General features: G+C 29.3%; 4 protein-coding genes across 4 annotated transcripts; 2 read left to right on the top strand and 2 right to left on the bottom strand.

Annotated features, from left to right (window-relative positions):
* Positions 1-757: 757 nt before the first annotated feature.
* On the top strand, positions 758-5,258 carry sNPF (short neuropeptide F precursor). Its single transcript, XM_047056444.2, has 3 exons — positions 758-1,340; positions 3,436-3,532; positions 3,704-5,258. Exons 1-3 carry the CDS (start codon positions 1,058-1,060, stop codon positions 3,834-3,836), a joined length of 513 nt encoding a protein of 170 aa, XP_046912400.1. The 5' UTR covers positions 758-1,057; the 3' UTR covers positions 3,837-5,258.
* An 81-nt stretch (positions 5,259-5,339) lies between these two features.
* On the bottom strand, positions 5,340-10,479 carry LOC124493656 (uncharacterized). Its single transcript, XM_075731847.1, is given in 8 exon segments — positions 5,340-5,595; positions 5,877-7,337; positions 7,406-7,912; positions 8,143-8,412; positions 8,470-8,737; positions 8,825-9,224; positions 9,313-9,392; positions 9,464-10,479. Coding segments are annotated over 7 exon segments (3,861 nt in total). The 5' UTR covers positions 10,366-10,479; the 3' UTR covers positions 5,340-5,595; positions 5,877-5,903.
* A 254-nt stretch (positions 10,480-10,733) lies between these two features.
* LOC124493352 (ferric-chelate reductase 1) lies at positions 10,734-13,365 on the top strand. The gene is made up of 5 exons (XM_075731878.1): positions 10,734-11,290; positions 11,370-12,075; positions 12,159-12,233; positions 12,300-12,375; positions 12,577-13,365. The coding sequence occupies exons 2-5, from the start codon at positions 11,868-11,870 to the stop codon at positions 12,734-12,736; spliced, it is 519 nt and encodes a 172-aa protein (XP_075587993.1). The 5' UTR covers positions 10,734-11,290; positions 11,370-11,867; the 3' UTR covers positions 12,737-13,365.
* Positions 13,366-13,368: 3 nt separating this feature from the next.
* ATPsynC (ATP synthase, subunit C) lies at positions 13,369-14,542 on the bottom strand. The gene is made up of 3 exons (XM_047057344.2): positions 14,329-14,542; positions 14,030-14,095; positions 13,369-13,933 (listed from the first exon to the last, which is right to left on the bottom strand). The coding sequence occupies exons 2-3, from the start codon at positions 14,078-14,080 to the stop codon at positions 13,583-13,585; spliced, it is 402 nt and encodes a 133-aa protein (XP_046913300.1). The 5' UTR covers positions 14,081-14,095; positions 14,329-14,542; the 3' UTR covers positions 13,369-13,582.
* Between the last annotated feature and the right edge of the window lie 211 nt (positions 14,543-14,753).

Raw genomic sequence — 14,753 nt, forward strand, 5'->3', positions numbered from 1 at the left:
TGACACAACTTGTGACTGAAAGAGAATTGTTTGAAAAATGAGAAATAAACGGAAAAAAATTTTTACAGAATATATATTTCCCGGATGTTTGATACGAGAAATTCTTTTTTGTTTAGACAGAAAAAAAACATTACCAAAAATGGCAAATACAGAATTGTAAAAACAAAAGCAAGTATCATTTTATCACACACAGTAATCAATGTGTAATCATGACTCATAATTTTTTGATTTATCAATCGATCACTAATTGACTTTTTTTTGTTGATTTGATATTTGAAATGAAATGATGATGATGATGATGTAGATGTATGAATAAATTTGGAAAAAAGGGGTGGAATTGTTTGTTTGTTTCCACATTATCATCATCATCAAAATATAATTATTCATTATTACCAAAGTATGATGATGACGTCATGATGACGCCCCCTTTATTTTCTGAATGAATTATGATACAATATGTTGCAATGTGTGTGTGTGTTTGTGTAGGCGGGGAAACCAGGAAAGCAATATTTTTTTTTCTGGCGACGCTGCAATCCACAATAAATTCGGGATAACAGAAGAGTTTTCGTTCATTCTTCTTCTTCTTCTTTTACGATTTTTTTTTCTGATGAAAACTAAAAACTGAGGAAAAAAAATGGCCACACACACACACACACACTGAGTGTGGCTTAGCTAAGTTACACAAACACAGAGACCGACACACAAGTTACGCGATCCTTGCAAGGTTTATAAATACAGCTGTAATCATTGTTCAAACAGTTCATTTGATTCAATTCAATTTGAATGTTGATCAATATTTTCTTGTCGATCAAATCGATCATTCAATAAATTATTGAATTTTTGTGACAAAAAAATAATAATCAATTTTTTCCATTTTCTCATAAACAAACAAACATAGAATCAATTAAAATTATTCTTGATCACTGTGTGTGTGTGTGTTACAATTTCGAATATTTACATATATTACATAATATATATAAAACTTGACCCGAATTATTGGATTGGCACCCAGAATAATAATAATAATAATAACAATAATAAAAAGAAGAACTAAATTATGAAAATATCAACATCTCAACAACAGCAAAAACAGTTTTCAATATTATCATCAATAATGTCACCAACATCATTATTTCATTATTCATCGATGGATAATCATCATCATTATTCATCATCATCATCAAATACGACGACAACCGCATCATCATCATCGTCATCATCATCATCAGTATCATCGCCATTTTCATCAACGAATCGTACAACACAAATGGCAATGGCTTTTCTATTATTATTGATCTGTGCACAGATTGTTACATCGGCACCAGCATATGATTATGACAGTAAGTTTGTTTTATTTTTTTATTTATTTTTTTTTTTTTTTTGGTTGAAAAATTTGATGAAGAAAAAAAAATCTAAAATAATTTTATTAAGGAAAAAATTAAATTTTCTCATTTTTTTCATGATGATGATGATGAAGGTGATGAAGGAAATCATCTCTTATTGTTGTTGTTGTTGTTGTTGTTGTCATAATGGAATTATAAGCCTTACTTGTAAGAATGCGATATAGAATTTATTCATGCATAATATTCGTTCATCATCATGATCATGATCATCTGGATTTACTTATTCAATAGTTGATTATTTAATTATGAGAGAAAAAGAAAAAAATTTTTATTTTGTATCATCTCTCTCTCTCTCTCACTCTGTGTTTGTTTACGCTCACCGCTTACAGCTTGTCATTCGCTCTGATTTTTATTCATTATTTAGTTTAACAATGGAATGCAATGATGATGTTAACCATAATCAAGAAGAATAAATTCAGAGCAGATTTTTTTTTCTAAATTCAATGAATTTGCTACTGACATACAGACAGACAGACAGACAGACGGGAAAAATTCAAAACTGATTTAATTGTGAATTTCACATGATTTTTACTTCATTCTTCAATCCTGATGATGATGATCAACATATTCAAAAAAAAACTCACGGTTTATATATCGGCATAGTTTGAAGTTTACAAACTCAAATTGTAATAGTGAAGTGATGACATTCACATCAAATCAAATTTTAAATTTCTTTGGTATTTGTTAATGACCCCAGCCAACAGGAAATTGTCAAATTTATGGAAATTTTATTTCCTAGAAATTCTGATGAATAATATAATGATGTTTGTTGATTTTCTCGTTTTTTTTTCTCTCACAATCATCAACATCATAATCAACAAAAAAAAAGAAAAAAGAAAAAATCATGGAAATCTAATCAACTTTTGGATTGTAGAATTTAATTATGTTACAAAAAAAAATTAAATCAATTTTTTTCCGTTGCTAGTCGAATATTGTTTGTTTGTTTTTTGTTGGCCATAAAAAAAATCGATACATTTCACCACAATCGGGTTAACATAACAACAACAACAACAACAAAAACAACCACACGAAATGGAAACAATTTTTTTCTTAAAAAAAAAAAATTTAATTTCTTAATTTTATTCACTTCCGTCACACAAACCATCATCATCATCATCCCATGATCATCATGATTATTGATCATTTAGAAATGGCAACATTTTTTTTTCTTGAAAAAAAATTTGATCAATTTTCAAAATATTTTTTCAACAACAACAACAACAACAAAAAAAAAATTTCCATTGATATTCGATAACAATTTTTCTTATCGAATTACCAATGAATTCCTTTGTTGCCGTTATCGTCGTCGTTGTTGTTATCGACGAAAAAAAAAAAATGAAAACTTGAATGTTTCTGTCAGTGATCAAATTTTCCAATTTTTCAATTTTCAATTCCAAAACTTTTTTCAATATTATTTTTCCAAAAAAATAACAATAACAATAACAACATAACCACCATTCAATTGGCCAATTATTAGGTTGTATATATGTTTGAACGTCATCATCATCATCATCATCATCAAATATTTTGATGAATATAGACATGTATCATGAATATTCAAATAGCCAAATGGAAAACATACATACAGGATAATAACTTTTGAATCGATCCTTAAATTGAAATTGAATTGAATTTTTCTCTAGTTTTTTTTTCACCACAGTTTGTGGTCCTTTTTACATTATTATCATTCGATTGCATTAATGTTATTGAATTTTTGATTTTTTTGATATCAAAAAAAAAAAGCAAAACAACACACACACACATACACCAACCTCTTGTCTGAATGAAAAACATTCAAAATGATTATTATTGTTATTATTATTATTATTACTAGAAACAGAGATAGGGAAAGAAAAAAAAATTGATTCAATTGATGATAACATAACGACGACGATGATGATCAGACTTTTGACGTAAAATTACGTGCTTAATTCCATTGATGATAATGATGATTTTGACATTTTAAATTCCATTCCATTTACAATTCAATATAATGATATTTTTACTTTATTTTTTAAAAAAAATAATTTAGAATTGCGTGATCTATACGAGATATTGTTACGACAAGAAAATCCAACACCATTTGTACATCAAATGGAACGTAAAGGTGGCCGTTCACCAACATTAAGGTAAATATATATTGCTAAACTAACTAAACTAACTGCACCAAACATCTTTCGTCAAATGACGTGAAAAAAAAAATAAAATGATGAAATTTTCTTTAAACATAAATTGTCAATTTCAAACAAACAAAAAAATTAATAATCTATTTCCTTTTTTTCACTTTTTTTTTGCACAAGACTTCGATTTGGTCGTCGTTCTGATCCATTATGGAATGACAAGATGCCCAGAGGTTCCGGTAATAATAACAACAACAACAACAACATCAATAACAGTATTGATGAAGATTTGGAAAGAGTGCCATATAAATGAGACCAAAAAAAAAAAAACAAGTAAAACAAAATAAAAAATGGAAACCATCATTCACAACCAAACAGCAAACTAACAACCCCCAGTAGCAGCAGTAAATATAATGACAACAACAATAACACAGTTAGCAATATGATTTTTGCAAAATAAAAAACAAAAAAGTGAGTGAATGGCATGATACATTGGACACATACATAAAACGAAAATGGTGAAGAAAAAAATTTCTTTCACACACACACACACATCCATCACACACACCACACTGAACGCCCACCAATTTTAAAATTCATAATTTCATAAATCAATCATCATTATCACTATCACTATCACTATCGCTACTAGTCGTGTGTATTTGATGTTTTTTTATTTTGATTTTAATTTTGTTTTTTTTTTTGTTTTTTAATTTGCTACAAATATATATGATGTTTGTGTGTTTCGTTCTGGTGTGTGAATGTTTTTTTTTTCCATCAACAATCATCAATAATCACATCATTTTATTTATTTATATCAAACCAAACAAACAAACAAGATACATTCCATCATTATTCTATCTCATTACATATTAAATGTAACACACACACATGCAACAGTTGTTTTTATTACTGTTTGTATTTTGCATTTTTGGTTTTTTTTTGTTTGTTGTTCCCGTCAAAAAAAAAAAAAAACAGGGAAAAAAAACCAAATCCAATCAAACAAAGCAAAACATAATGCCCACTTACTTATCAATCACACACACACGTATCTATCGAAAGAAAAACAACAACAACAACAACAAAAGGTTTGGGTTCCTGATTATTATTATATATTGTGTTTCTCACTATCATCAAATTATTGATTGATTCATCGATAAATATAAACAACACATGCAAACATTTCCTAATTATTTATCATCATTTACAATTAAACACATAAATGCTATTCCTATTGACTGTGTGTGAATTATATTTAATTTCATTAATTATGTCTCGTTTTTGTCTCACATTATCATCATTGATTTTTTGTTGTTGTTGTTGTTGTTGTTGTTGTTAGCGTTCCAAACCAAACCCAATCGATGAATCAAGTAATCAAACAATTGATTATATCAATTTTTGATTTGAAAAAGTTAAATTGAATTAAATTTTTCAAAATTTTCATAAAAAATTTTAAATATTTGTCAGACATACACACACACACACACACAACGATCATTTAAATTAAAATTTTAATTTTAAAAAAACCAAAAAAAAAAAGAATTCAAAACATTTCAATTCTTTGTTATTAATATCCAATCCAATAGATTGATTTATGATTAATTTTTCGATGACCATTTTCAATGACGATCTAAAAATGATGACGATCAGATGATGATTATATCCACGACACAAACCCATACATACAAATAGACAAAAATTGATTGAAATAAATTTGACAAACGATAAAAAAAAATTGATCTTTTTTTTTCTTTTTCATTTATTTTCATTATAAATTGAAATACAAATGATTATCATTTTTAATACAAAATCCTAAAACATTAGTATTAACCATAGTAATGACGCGTTGATGATCATGATGATGGTGGTGGTGGTGGTGATGATGATGAATGACATACACATCGATCGCGATATATTTTTGGGTGAGTGAAAAAATAACACCAACGATTCAAATAAAACAAAAGAAAAAATCGGATTTTTCGCCCACGTAATGTGCATTTGCTCAATTTAGTATCATGCACACACAGATGTGTGGGTATTTTTTTTTTTGTAATAATATTTTTGAGAGAAATCTGTTTGGAAAATTGAAAAACATGAAAAAAAACAAATTCAATTAGAAAAATAAATTGAATCAAAAACAATAGTTGGTTAGGATGATGAAGGCAATATCATCATTAATAACCCCTTAAGGAATTGATTATTAATGATTTCAGAGAGAAGATTAGTCATAAGAATCAGGTTGCATAAACCAAAATATATGCAATCAATTTTTGAATTTCATTTTTCATCAATATAAAATTGCCTTGATTCGTGTAATGAAATTTTTAATGTTTTTTTGTTTTGTTAAACTTACCTCCACATATGGATTTCAATCGGTTTTTTAGATATTAACAATTCTTGCATTTGGATTTGTATTCGTTAACTGTGAATTCGATGGTGATGATGGTCCGGATGAATTTGAATGGCCGGCATTTGATACGGCATTCGATTGACGTGAATATTTATTCTGTAATTGTTTTTGTGATTCTTCCACTTTTTTCTGTAATGCAGCTCGTATTGCTAATAGTTCTTTGTTTCGTAATCGTATCTGATCAATGGATTGTGGTGAAATATTCATATTCCAACGACAAAAATAACTGGTCCATAATTCGATGAATGGTGCAGCACATCGTGGTACGATAACATAATCTTTAGTCGATGATACAGTCAATGCGATGGCATATGGTGTGGGTGCTGTTGTGTAGCATGCATTTAGGAATTCATCTCTATATGTATTCACCATTGACCATATGGATTTTGTTTTATTCAATATACCGTCACGTTTACGTGTCGATTCGGAATTGGCCAAAAATGTTCCGAATAAACATGAATACATATGATCGGCAATTACCAATAAAAGTGTTTCATTAAATTCAAAAGCGGTAGGAAATTGTCGTTGAATTTGCCATACACAATCTAACCATTGAAGAAAAACCGGTGAACGATTATCATCCGATGATTTATCTTCACCATGGCCAAGTCGTTGAGCGAATTTATGTCCAAAACTGAGCCATTCTTTTTCGATCAATACTTCAAAACCACGTAATGTTCGATAATATGGATCAAGCATCAACATGGCCAGACTAGTTAGCTGGGATGTTCTATCCCATCCATCACTACAATGTACGACAACCGATGTTTTTTGACATTCAATTTTATCGACAATTCTGACAGCACCGCTCAATATAATTTGTATATGTTTAAGCCATTGAGATTTTTCCAATTCAATCATAAATAATGAATCATCAATATTTCCGTAGCAAAGTTCGGTTAATTTTCGTAAACTTTCACGCATCGGATGAATCGAAGCAATACCAAGAAATTGTATCTCAGCATTATTATATAAATGTTCATTTTCAAGACCGCCACCACGGGTACGATTAGCCATTGCATTTGTCTGTGGTCTAGCATCCATAATAAATATTTTATGTGATTGAGCATTTGCATCCATTATCATTTGAATATATTTTTCATCATCCGTTGAACGTTGTCCACTAATACCTGTCAATGGTTGTGAACAACGTACAATACTTGCTTGTGATTCAGGATGTATCCAACTTAATACTGGTAATCGTGCACGACTACGAAATGCTGCAACAGCTTGTAGATCATTATCGGTGACATTATGTGGAACAACCAGAATGGCTGGATATGTATCGCATAGTTTATATTTATCATTAATTTTTGTTATACGCCATGATTCATTCGGTAAATTCATTCGTTTAAATTCAGCTAATGGTTCATATACTGACCAACCATCTACTGGATAGGTAGCCTGAATAAAATTATTATCAAAATTCAATAAAAAAATACAAATCTTTCATCAATCAATGTTTCACTTACTTTGAATTCAAAACAAAACATTTTCTTATTCGATGAATAGGTCAATGGGAATGCATATTGACGAAGTTTTTCAAAAACATCACGTCGTGAATGATTTTCTGGACTATGTGCAAATTTTAACGTTCGTACATCTTTACAATGAACAATTATACCATAAGCATTGTTGCCTTTCGTTTGTGAACCACCAAATTTATCAATCTTTTTGATCGTGCCCAATGGTACATGTACCAATCTTGTTTTATTCGGTTCACGTTCATCATCATTTTTAAAATATAATTTATAATTGGTTAGATAAAGATGGCCTCGTATTTCACCTTCATATGGACAAATGTATGTTACTTCACGAGCATTAATTTCGGCATCAATTTTTTCACCGGGAAACAATGGTATATCATCTGGATTATCACTGGATAGACTAATTTCCAATACCGGACTTAACGGTGAATTTGTATAATTATCGTTTCGATTCATTTGATTAGATTCAAAAATAATGATTCGAAAATTTGATTAGGGTGGAGAAACGAATTAAAAAAAAACAATAAAAATTTTCATGAAACACAAAGTGAAGCAACATGTTCGATCACCAAATGAAAGCAAAATCAATCGATGGGAGTGTCATAAATACAAGCCGTACATAAAGGACGTATTTTTTTGAAAATAAAAAAATTTTTGTGAAATTCAATTTTCTTTAAAAAAAACAAAAATTTATCACAGCCAATAAATAATTATTATCGTATCATCAATATACTGTCATCATTATTATCATTATTCTGTTGTTTTAGATTTTCATTAGCCATTAATGATGATGATGATGATGATGTTTTGGCAAGATTACGAGCCATCTCTATTCGATTATCACAATCGATCCATGTGGGTAATTTTTGATTTAAATCAGGTAAATCCGATTGTCCTGGTAATTGTAAACTATCCGGATAGAATTTCAATGCATCGTCAAGCAGATCTTTTGTTACATCATCACGTTTGAATAGACGATTCAAACCATATGCCTATATAGGAAATATTTTATTTTTTTTTTAAATTGAAAATAAAATTTAAATGCTTACATGATCCAGATAATAAACTGCTTCGGAAAATTTATCCAACATACAATATACCAAACCAATCGATGAATATGTAGACGAATTATTTGGTGAAAGTGCAAGTGATTTTTTAAAAAATTCAATAGCATCATTATAACGACCTAATTTACGATTTATATGACCCATATTACTGAATAATGGTTCATATTGAATACGGATATCATCATCTTTGTTTTCAGTATATTTGAGCGCCCGTAAAGCATGTCGAAGATAACGATCAGCTTTTAGTAATCTAAAAAAGGAGAAAAGGTTGAAAATTAAAGTTTTCAAGCACACACACACACACACACAAACATAAAAATAATACAATAAAACTTACTCATCCGAATGAAATGCCGTAACTGAAAGTTCATGTAATACTAATGGATCTTCCGGTGCTTTTGTCAAAGCGGTACAGATAAATTTTTCACCCAATTTATGATTCTCTGTACGAGCATATTCAACACCAATATAAAGTAATGGCAGGTGACAACCGGGCATAAGATGTGATGCTCTAAAATATGTGGCCATCACTTGATCATGTTCATTATCATCGGAAAATGAATGACCATACAGCAGCCAAGCTGGTGCAAATATATTGTTCAATGTAACTGCTTTTTGTAGATAACGACGTGATACTGCTTTCTTTTTAATCAGATGATAATAACAGCCTAATGAATACCAAGATATTTCATGTTCCGGATATAAATCAATCAAATTTTGTGACAATTTGAATAATTCTAAATTTTTTTTTCAAATAAAATCATAACGGTCATTGACATATATGTCACAAGTCAAAACTAAACAAAAAAAATAAAAACAATTTACCAATAGATCTTTCAAGGCTGAGCAAACATGAAATATGTATCTCAAGACATTCAAAATTATGTGGATCTTTTTCAATTAACCTGTCGAAAAAAAATGAATGAATGAATTTAAAAAAAATAAAAAAAAAATTTAAAATTTCATAACACCATACTTGGATGTAATCTCCAATGCTTGTACTAGGTCAAAATTATAGAAATGTCTTTCGGCCTGTGCAATAAGAAAATCAAAATTTTCAGCAAACAATTGAAATGGTTTCCGTATAAATAAACGATCAGGTTTATCATATTTTTTCAATTGAATATAATAGAAAAATATCATAAAATCTGTCATAAAACTACTAATAAATCTTGAACGTTCTGAACGACTTTTCATTATTAATTTACAAAGAATATCTAATTCTTCGATTTTCGTTGCCATATGATGATGTGTAATACGATAGAATGCTTCATAGCAAAGAAAATTCTGTTCCAATGCTTTTATTAATGATTGTCGTGCATCGATACGATTATCCAAACATTCATATGCATCACTTCGCAATACAAGCAATGGTACACGCCATTTAATATCATTTAGTAATCGTGTTTTCAAACATGAATCAATAATGGTGAGAGCTTTTTTATAATTTTTGATTTTCATCTATTATAATCAAAAAAGTAAACAAATGATGATGATCAAAAAAAAGGTTAAAAAGTTATATAACAATAACAAAGAATGATGATTATTTACCAAACATTTGACTAGTAAACAACAGCATTTTACATCCATTTCATGTAGATTATTATGTTGTATAAGATGTGCAGCACGTTGATATTGTTTGGATAGATAAATACAATGTACCAATATGAATCCATCATTTATATTCATTCCATTAATGGCTATGATTTTATCCGAAAGAAATATGGCCGATTCATATTGTAATCTTTGAATTAATCTATCCCTTTCTAAACGAAGTATATGGATCAAATGTTCATTATCATTATCCAAAGAAACATAGCTTGGTGGACATGTTTTCTGTCGTTGTTGACTTGTTGAATTGATGAATAAACTTTTCATTATTATTATTATTATTATTATTGTTGGTTGATTGTTTAATTTAGTTAACGTTTTTTTTACAAGATTTATTTTCAAACACCAAATAAAAGAAAAAATTCAACCACCGTTCAATGAAAAAATGTTTGACTCGCGCGTGATACAAAAAAAAATTCTGATTTCTCACACCCGTACGAAGAGTACGTAAACGAATTTTTTTTTTTAAATTTCAATTTTTTTATGCAAAAAAAAAAATTTTTGTCAAATTTTTACATTGATTTTTCAATGGCGATGGCCATTGACAAAAAAAAAATGCATGATTGGCAATAAAATGAACCTTGCTTGCTTGTTTTTTTTAATGATCACCAATGATGATGATCGTTGACCACGATAACACAATCAAATTGAATGGAATCGAATAAATTATCATCATTAATGATCGACAAAGTTTTTATTTTTGTCAATGGACATTGAATTCAATAAATTAAATGATGGCCATCCGTCCATTTTTTTCATTTTTCAATCAAAAAAAAAAAACTTGATAATAATGTAATGATAACATTTTAAATCATAAAAATTGAAGCCTTTTTTTCAATAATTATCGATGAAAATGAAAATGTTACACAAGAATCTTCTGAAATGAAAACTAAAATCATAACACCATTGCAACAACTCAATGTTGTTGTTGTTGTTGTTTCAATTTCAGAATCCAACTTGTTTTTTGTTTGTGTATATATGGTCTGCCATGAAAAAAAACTGTACATAAACAAAACAAATGAAAATGAAAATGAAAACTTTCTCTTTCTCATTATTGGCCTCGACCATTGAATCTTTTAAACAACTTGTTCATAATGTTGCTGTTCAATAGACTTGTTCTCTCTCTTCAATAGATTAGATTTTGTTATAATGGAACAAAAAAAAATAGAAGAAAGGCAATGCTTTTTTTCAGGTAAATAATTTCCGAATTGTTTTGTTGTGTATTACATATTTTTCTATAATAATAAAATGAAAAATGATTCGAATTTCAGATCATTATTCATTATCCACAAGCCAAACAGCAAACATTGATTGTATGAACATTTCAATGTTTGTGGTTGTATACAACACATTCGAAATTTTCAGATCATTTGTTGATGAACATCTCACACACACACATGTACACGAAAAAAAACATAATCATCATCACAATTAAAATTTGTTTATTTTTTTATGATTCAAATCCATGCACAACACACACACACATTCGATGTACGTGAGATAGATAATTAGAGTGTTTTCGTGAAATATCGTCCATATCAACAGCAACTATCATCAGCATCATCATCATTATCGTTTTGTTATTATTGCCATTCGTGAATCGTTCGATCAAAATTTCAATCCAATATAGAGATTATTACAACAACAACAACAAAAAAATATTAAAATTTTCCACTGTCGTTTAGTAATCATCATCGATTTTTTTGTTTTTTGGTTTCATCAATCGATTGGAGAATACAAGTGAAGAAAAAATAACCAAAAGAAAAAAGATGGCTAATTTTAAATCAATAATTTTGATTCTTTCCATAATTACGGTGATTGAAGAAATTTGTCAAGCATGGCCAAGTGGTGCACCGGAAAAAACTTGTCCAACATTATTACCACGACATGGTGGTACACCGGCAAAAGAAGCCAATGAATCACCATATATGATGGAACAATCAAATTCACAATATAGACCTGGTGATCAGATTAAAGGTATGTGTCATTATTATCATCATTGAATCGAAAACATGAAAATTGATTCGATTTCTTTTCCTTTCACCACTATCCATCTTTAGTTGTATTGAAATCACCGACCAATATACCATTCAAAGGACTAATCGTTCAAGCATTGGATCCGGAAACGGGCAAACGTATTTATTTTGAAATTTTTTTTTTGAAATGTTTTTTATATCTCATTTTTTTTCTATTTTATTTAGCTATTGGCAATTTTTCCCAAGGAATTGGCCTAAAATTGATTGATAGCTGTTCGGCTGTCACACATTCGGACAACAGGTTAGTCTGTGATTGAATGTTTTGTTTCGTTTCATTTCATTTTCAAAAAAAAAATTGAAATCCAAAATTGAAATCAAATTTCAAAATATTGATCCTTGTAATATATCCTGAATATCCTTGAATGAATGAATGAATGAATAATGTTTCTTTTATCAATTTTAATATTAAAAACCTTGAAATTTTTTTTCATCTTGAAAATAGAAATAAAAAAGCAGCTATTTTGGTTTGGAATGCACCACGTTCTGGTACAGCAGGCGGTGGTGGTGGTGGTGGTGGCCATGTTGTATTCCGTGGTACAGTCGTACGAAAATATGATACATTTTTCAAAGGTCTTATATCGTTGGTTAATCCACATGTTTGAAGACAATGAATTACAACATTATCATCATCATTATCATTGGATTTGAAATTCATCTGATTTTTTTTGCAAAACAAACACACACACCTACACACATATAATCCTTTTGCACAAATTATCTCAGACCATTTATAATTTTCTGAAACATGAATACATGTGGGTGTGTGTGTATTTGTTGTTCAATAATTCATATATGAACAATCCGAATAGAAAAAAACAAGGTTAAATAATTTCCATGTGATGTTCATTGTTCTAAGAAAAACCAAGGAAAAAAAACGTCGCCATCACCAACAATTGACCACAGAAAAAAAACAATGACATAATTATACAGCATCTAAACGATACAATTAACCATCTAACGTCCACAACACACACACACACCTAGAACGTATTCAATTCAATCCATTATCAAACAAAACAAACAGAAAAATCATTCATTCATAACAGTCGAATTTGATATCGATATAACTGAAAATAATTTCCAAGGTTTCAAAAAAAATAGATTCAAACAAATAGCAGATTTTTTTTTTGCTAAAAAAACTTTTTCAAACTAATTCATTTTTATTATCATCATCATTATTATCAATTCGAATTATTAATTATGAATAAATTTTTTCAATGTTTGTTGTAAACAATTTTGTAATTATAATTTTTTTTTCTCATATTAATCTTCATTACATTACAGGTGTCATTTTCTGTCTGTTGCTTCCAAGAAATATTTTGTTGCTGTTGTTGTAGAAAATGTTTATGATTGAGAAAAGGTGTGTATTTATGTGGGTGTGTGTGTGTGTGTGTTCGTAGGGGTATATAGATGTTATAATTGATTTTTTTCACTATTACCGAATTAGCTTAGAAAGCAAACAATAATAGGAAAGCCATCATAAGACAGAAAAGACCCATAGCTTCGGATAAGGCGAAACCCAAAATGGCATATGAGAAAAGTTGTTGTTTGAGCGATGGATTTCTAGCATAACCAACGACTAAACCACCGAATACGGAACCAATACCGGCACCTGAACCTGCAACACCAACTGTAGCGGCACCAGCACCGATAAATTTGGCAGCTGAATCAATATCTCGTCGTACCAATGATGTATGCAAACCACGACTTGGAATCATTGATGATGATGTATTCAATTTTTCATTCATTTGTTGTTGTACACCACCGGACATGCAACGAACACTTGATCTGCCCAAAAGCTAATTTGAAGAAAGATAAAAAACAAAAAGGTTACAAATACAATAATAAAGGACAAAAAGGTCATTGATACTATGAGTGTGTATGTACAACAATACCATTGATCGAATGATGTGGTTTGATACACGAGTCGATTGAAGGTAAGCCATTTTATTTATCGGTATCTAAATATTGAAAACAAAAAATTAAATTAAAAATTTGATCAAATGAACATGTGGTTTTAGGAAAGAGATCATATGGAAAGAAAAACAGAAATCAAATCAAATCAAAAACGAAAACGGAAAAATTTCTAAAAATGACCCTATCTAAAATGGCAACAACAAAGTAACACTTGTCCTCATTATCCCGATGGATCAATTGTAGAAAAAACAATCAAATAATTAAAGAATATAATTACATTTGGAACGGATGGATAAAACCAAACGATGAAAAAAAAATTCGGTAATTAATAATTTGAAGACAACGTGCACACTGAACGACGGCTTGTGGCTTATTTAGCAATGATGCTTTTTTTTGTTAACAAAAAAAAACTTGGTTCTTTGCTTAGAGGGCAAAAGGGAAGATGAAGGAGAACTCGTCGCTGTTTAGCTGGTGCTGGTTATATGTGTGACTATCGTCGTCTCAACTAATATTTATTCGATGATGCTGTTGATGATGAGCATGCGTCACCTTTTACACATTAATCAATACAATCGTTCATTGATGCCGTTCATATAAAATGTTACATATATAATTTTTATTTTGGTTTTTCATTTTGAATTTTTTAAAATTTAGTTTTTTTTTCGCTCTTTAGTTAATCAAATTGTGTGTGTGTATGCGTAT

The sequence above is a fragment of the Dermatophagoides farinae genome, chromosome 6 (assembly GCF_024713945.1).
Source record: "Dermatophagoides farinae isolate YC_2012a chromosome 6, ASM2471394v1, whole genome shotgun sequence".
NCBI classification, from domain to species: domain Eukaryota; kingdom Metazoa; phylum Arthropoda; class Arachnida; order Sarcoptiformes; family Pyroglyphidae; genus Dermatophagoides; species Dermatophagoides farinae.

Coding starts and splice junctions, on each gene's coding strand:
- LOC124493352 (XM_075731878.1), top strand. CDS start 11,868: ATGGCTAATTTTAAATCAATAATTTTGATTCTTTCCATAATTACGGTG. Junction 12,234..12,299: donor GGATCCGGAAACGGGCAAAC/GTATTTATTTTG, acceptor TATTTTATTTAG/CTATTGGCAATTTTTCCCAA. Junction 12,376..12,576: donor GTCACACATTCGGACAACAG/GTTAGTCTGTGA, acceptor TCTTGAAAATAG/AAATAAAAAAGCAGCTATTT.
- ATPsynC (XM_047057344.2), bottom strand. CDS start 14,080: ATGGCTTACCTTCAATCGACTCGTGTATCAAACCACATCATTCGATCA. Junction 13,934..14,029: donor ACCACATCATTCGATCAATG/GTATTGTTGTAC, acceptor TCTTCAAATTAG/CTTTTGGGCAGATCAAGTGT.
- sNPF (XM_047056444.2), top strand. CDS start 1,058: ATGAAAATATCAACATCTCAACAACAGCAAAAACAGTTTTCAATATTA. Junction 1,341..3,435: donor ACCAGCATATGATTATGACA/GTAAGTTTGTTT, acceptor AAAATAATTTAG/AATTGCGTGATCTATACGAG. Junction 3,533..3,703: donor GGCCGTTCACCAACATTAAG/GTAAATATATAT, acceptor TTTTTGCACAAG/ACTTCGATTTGGTCGTCGTT.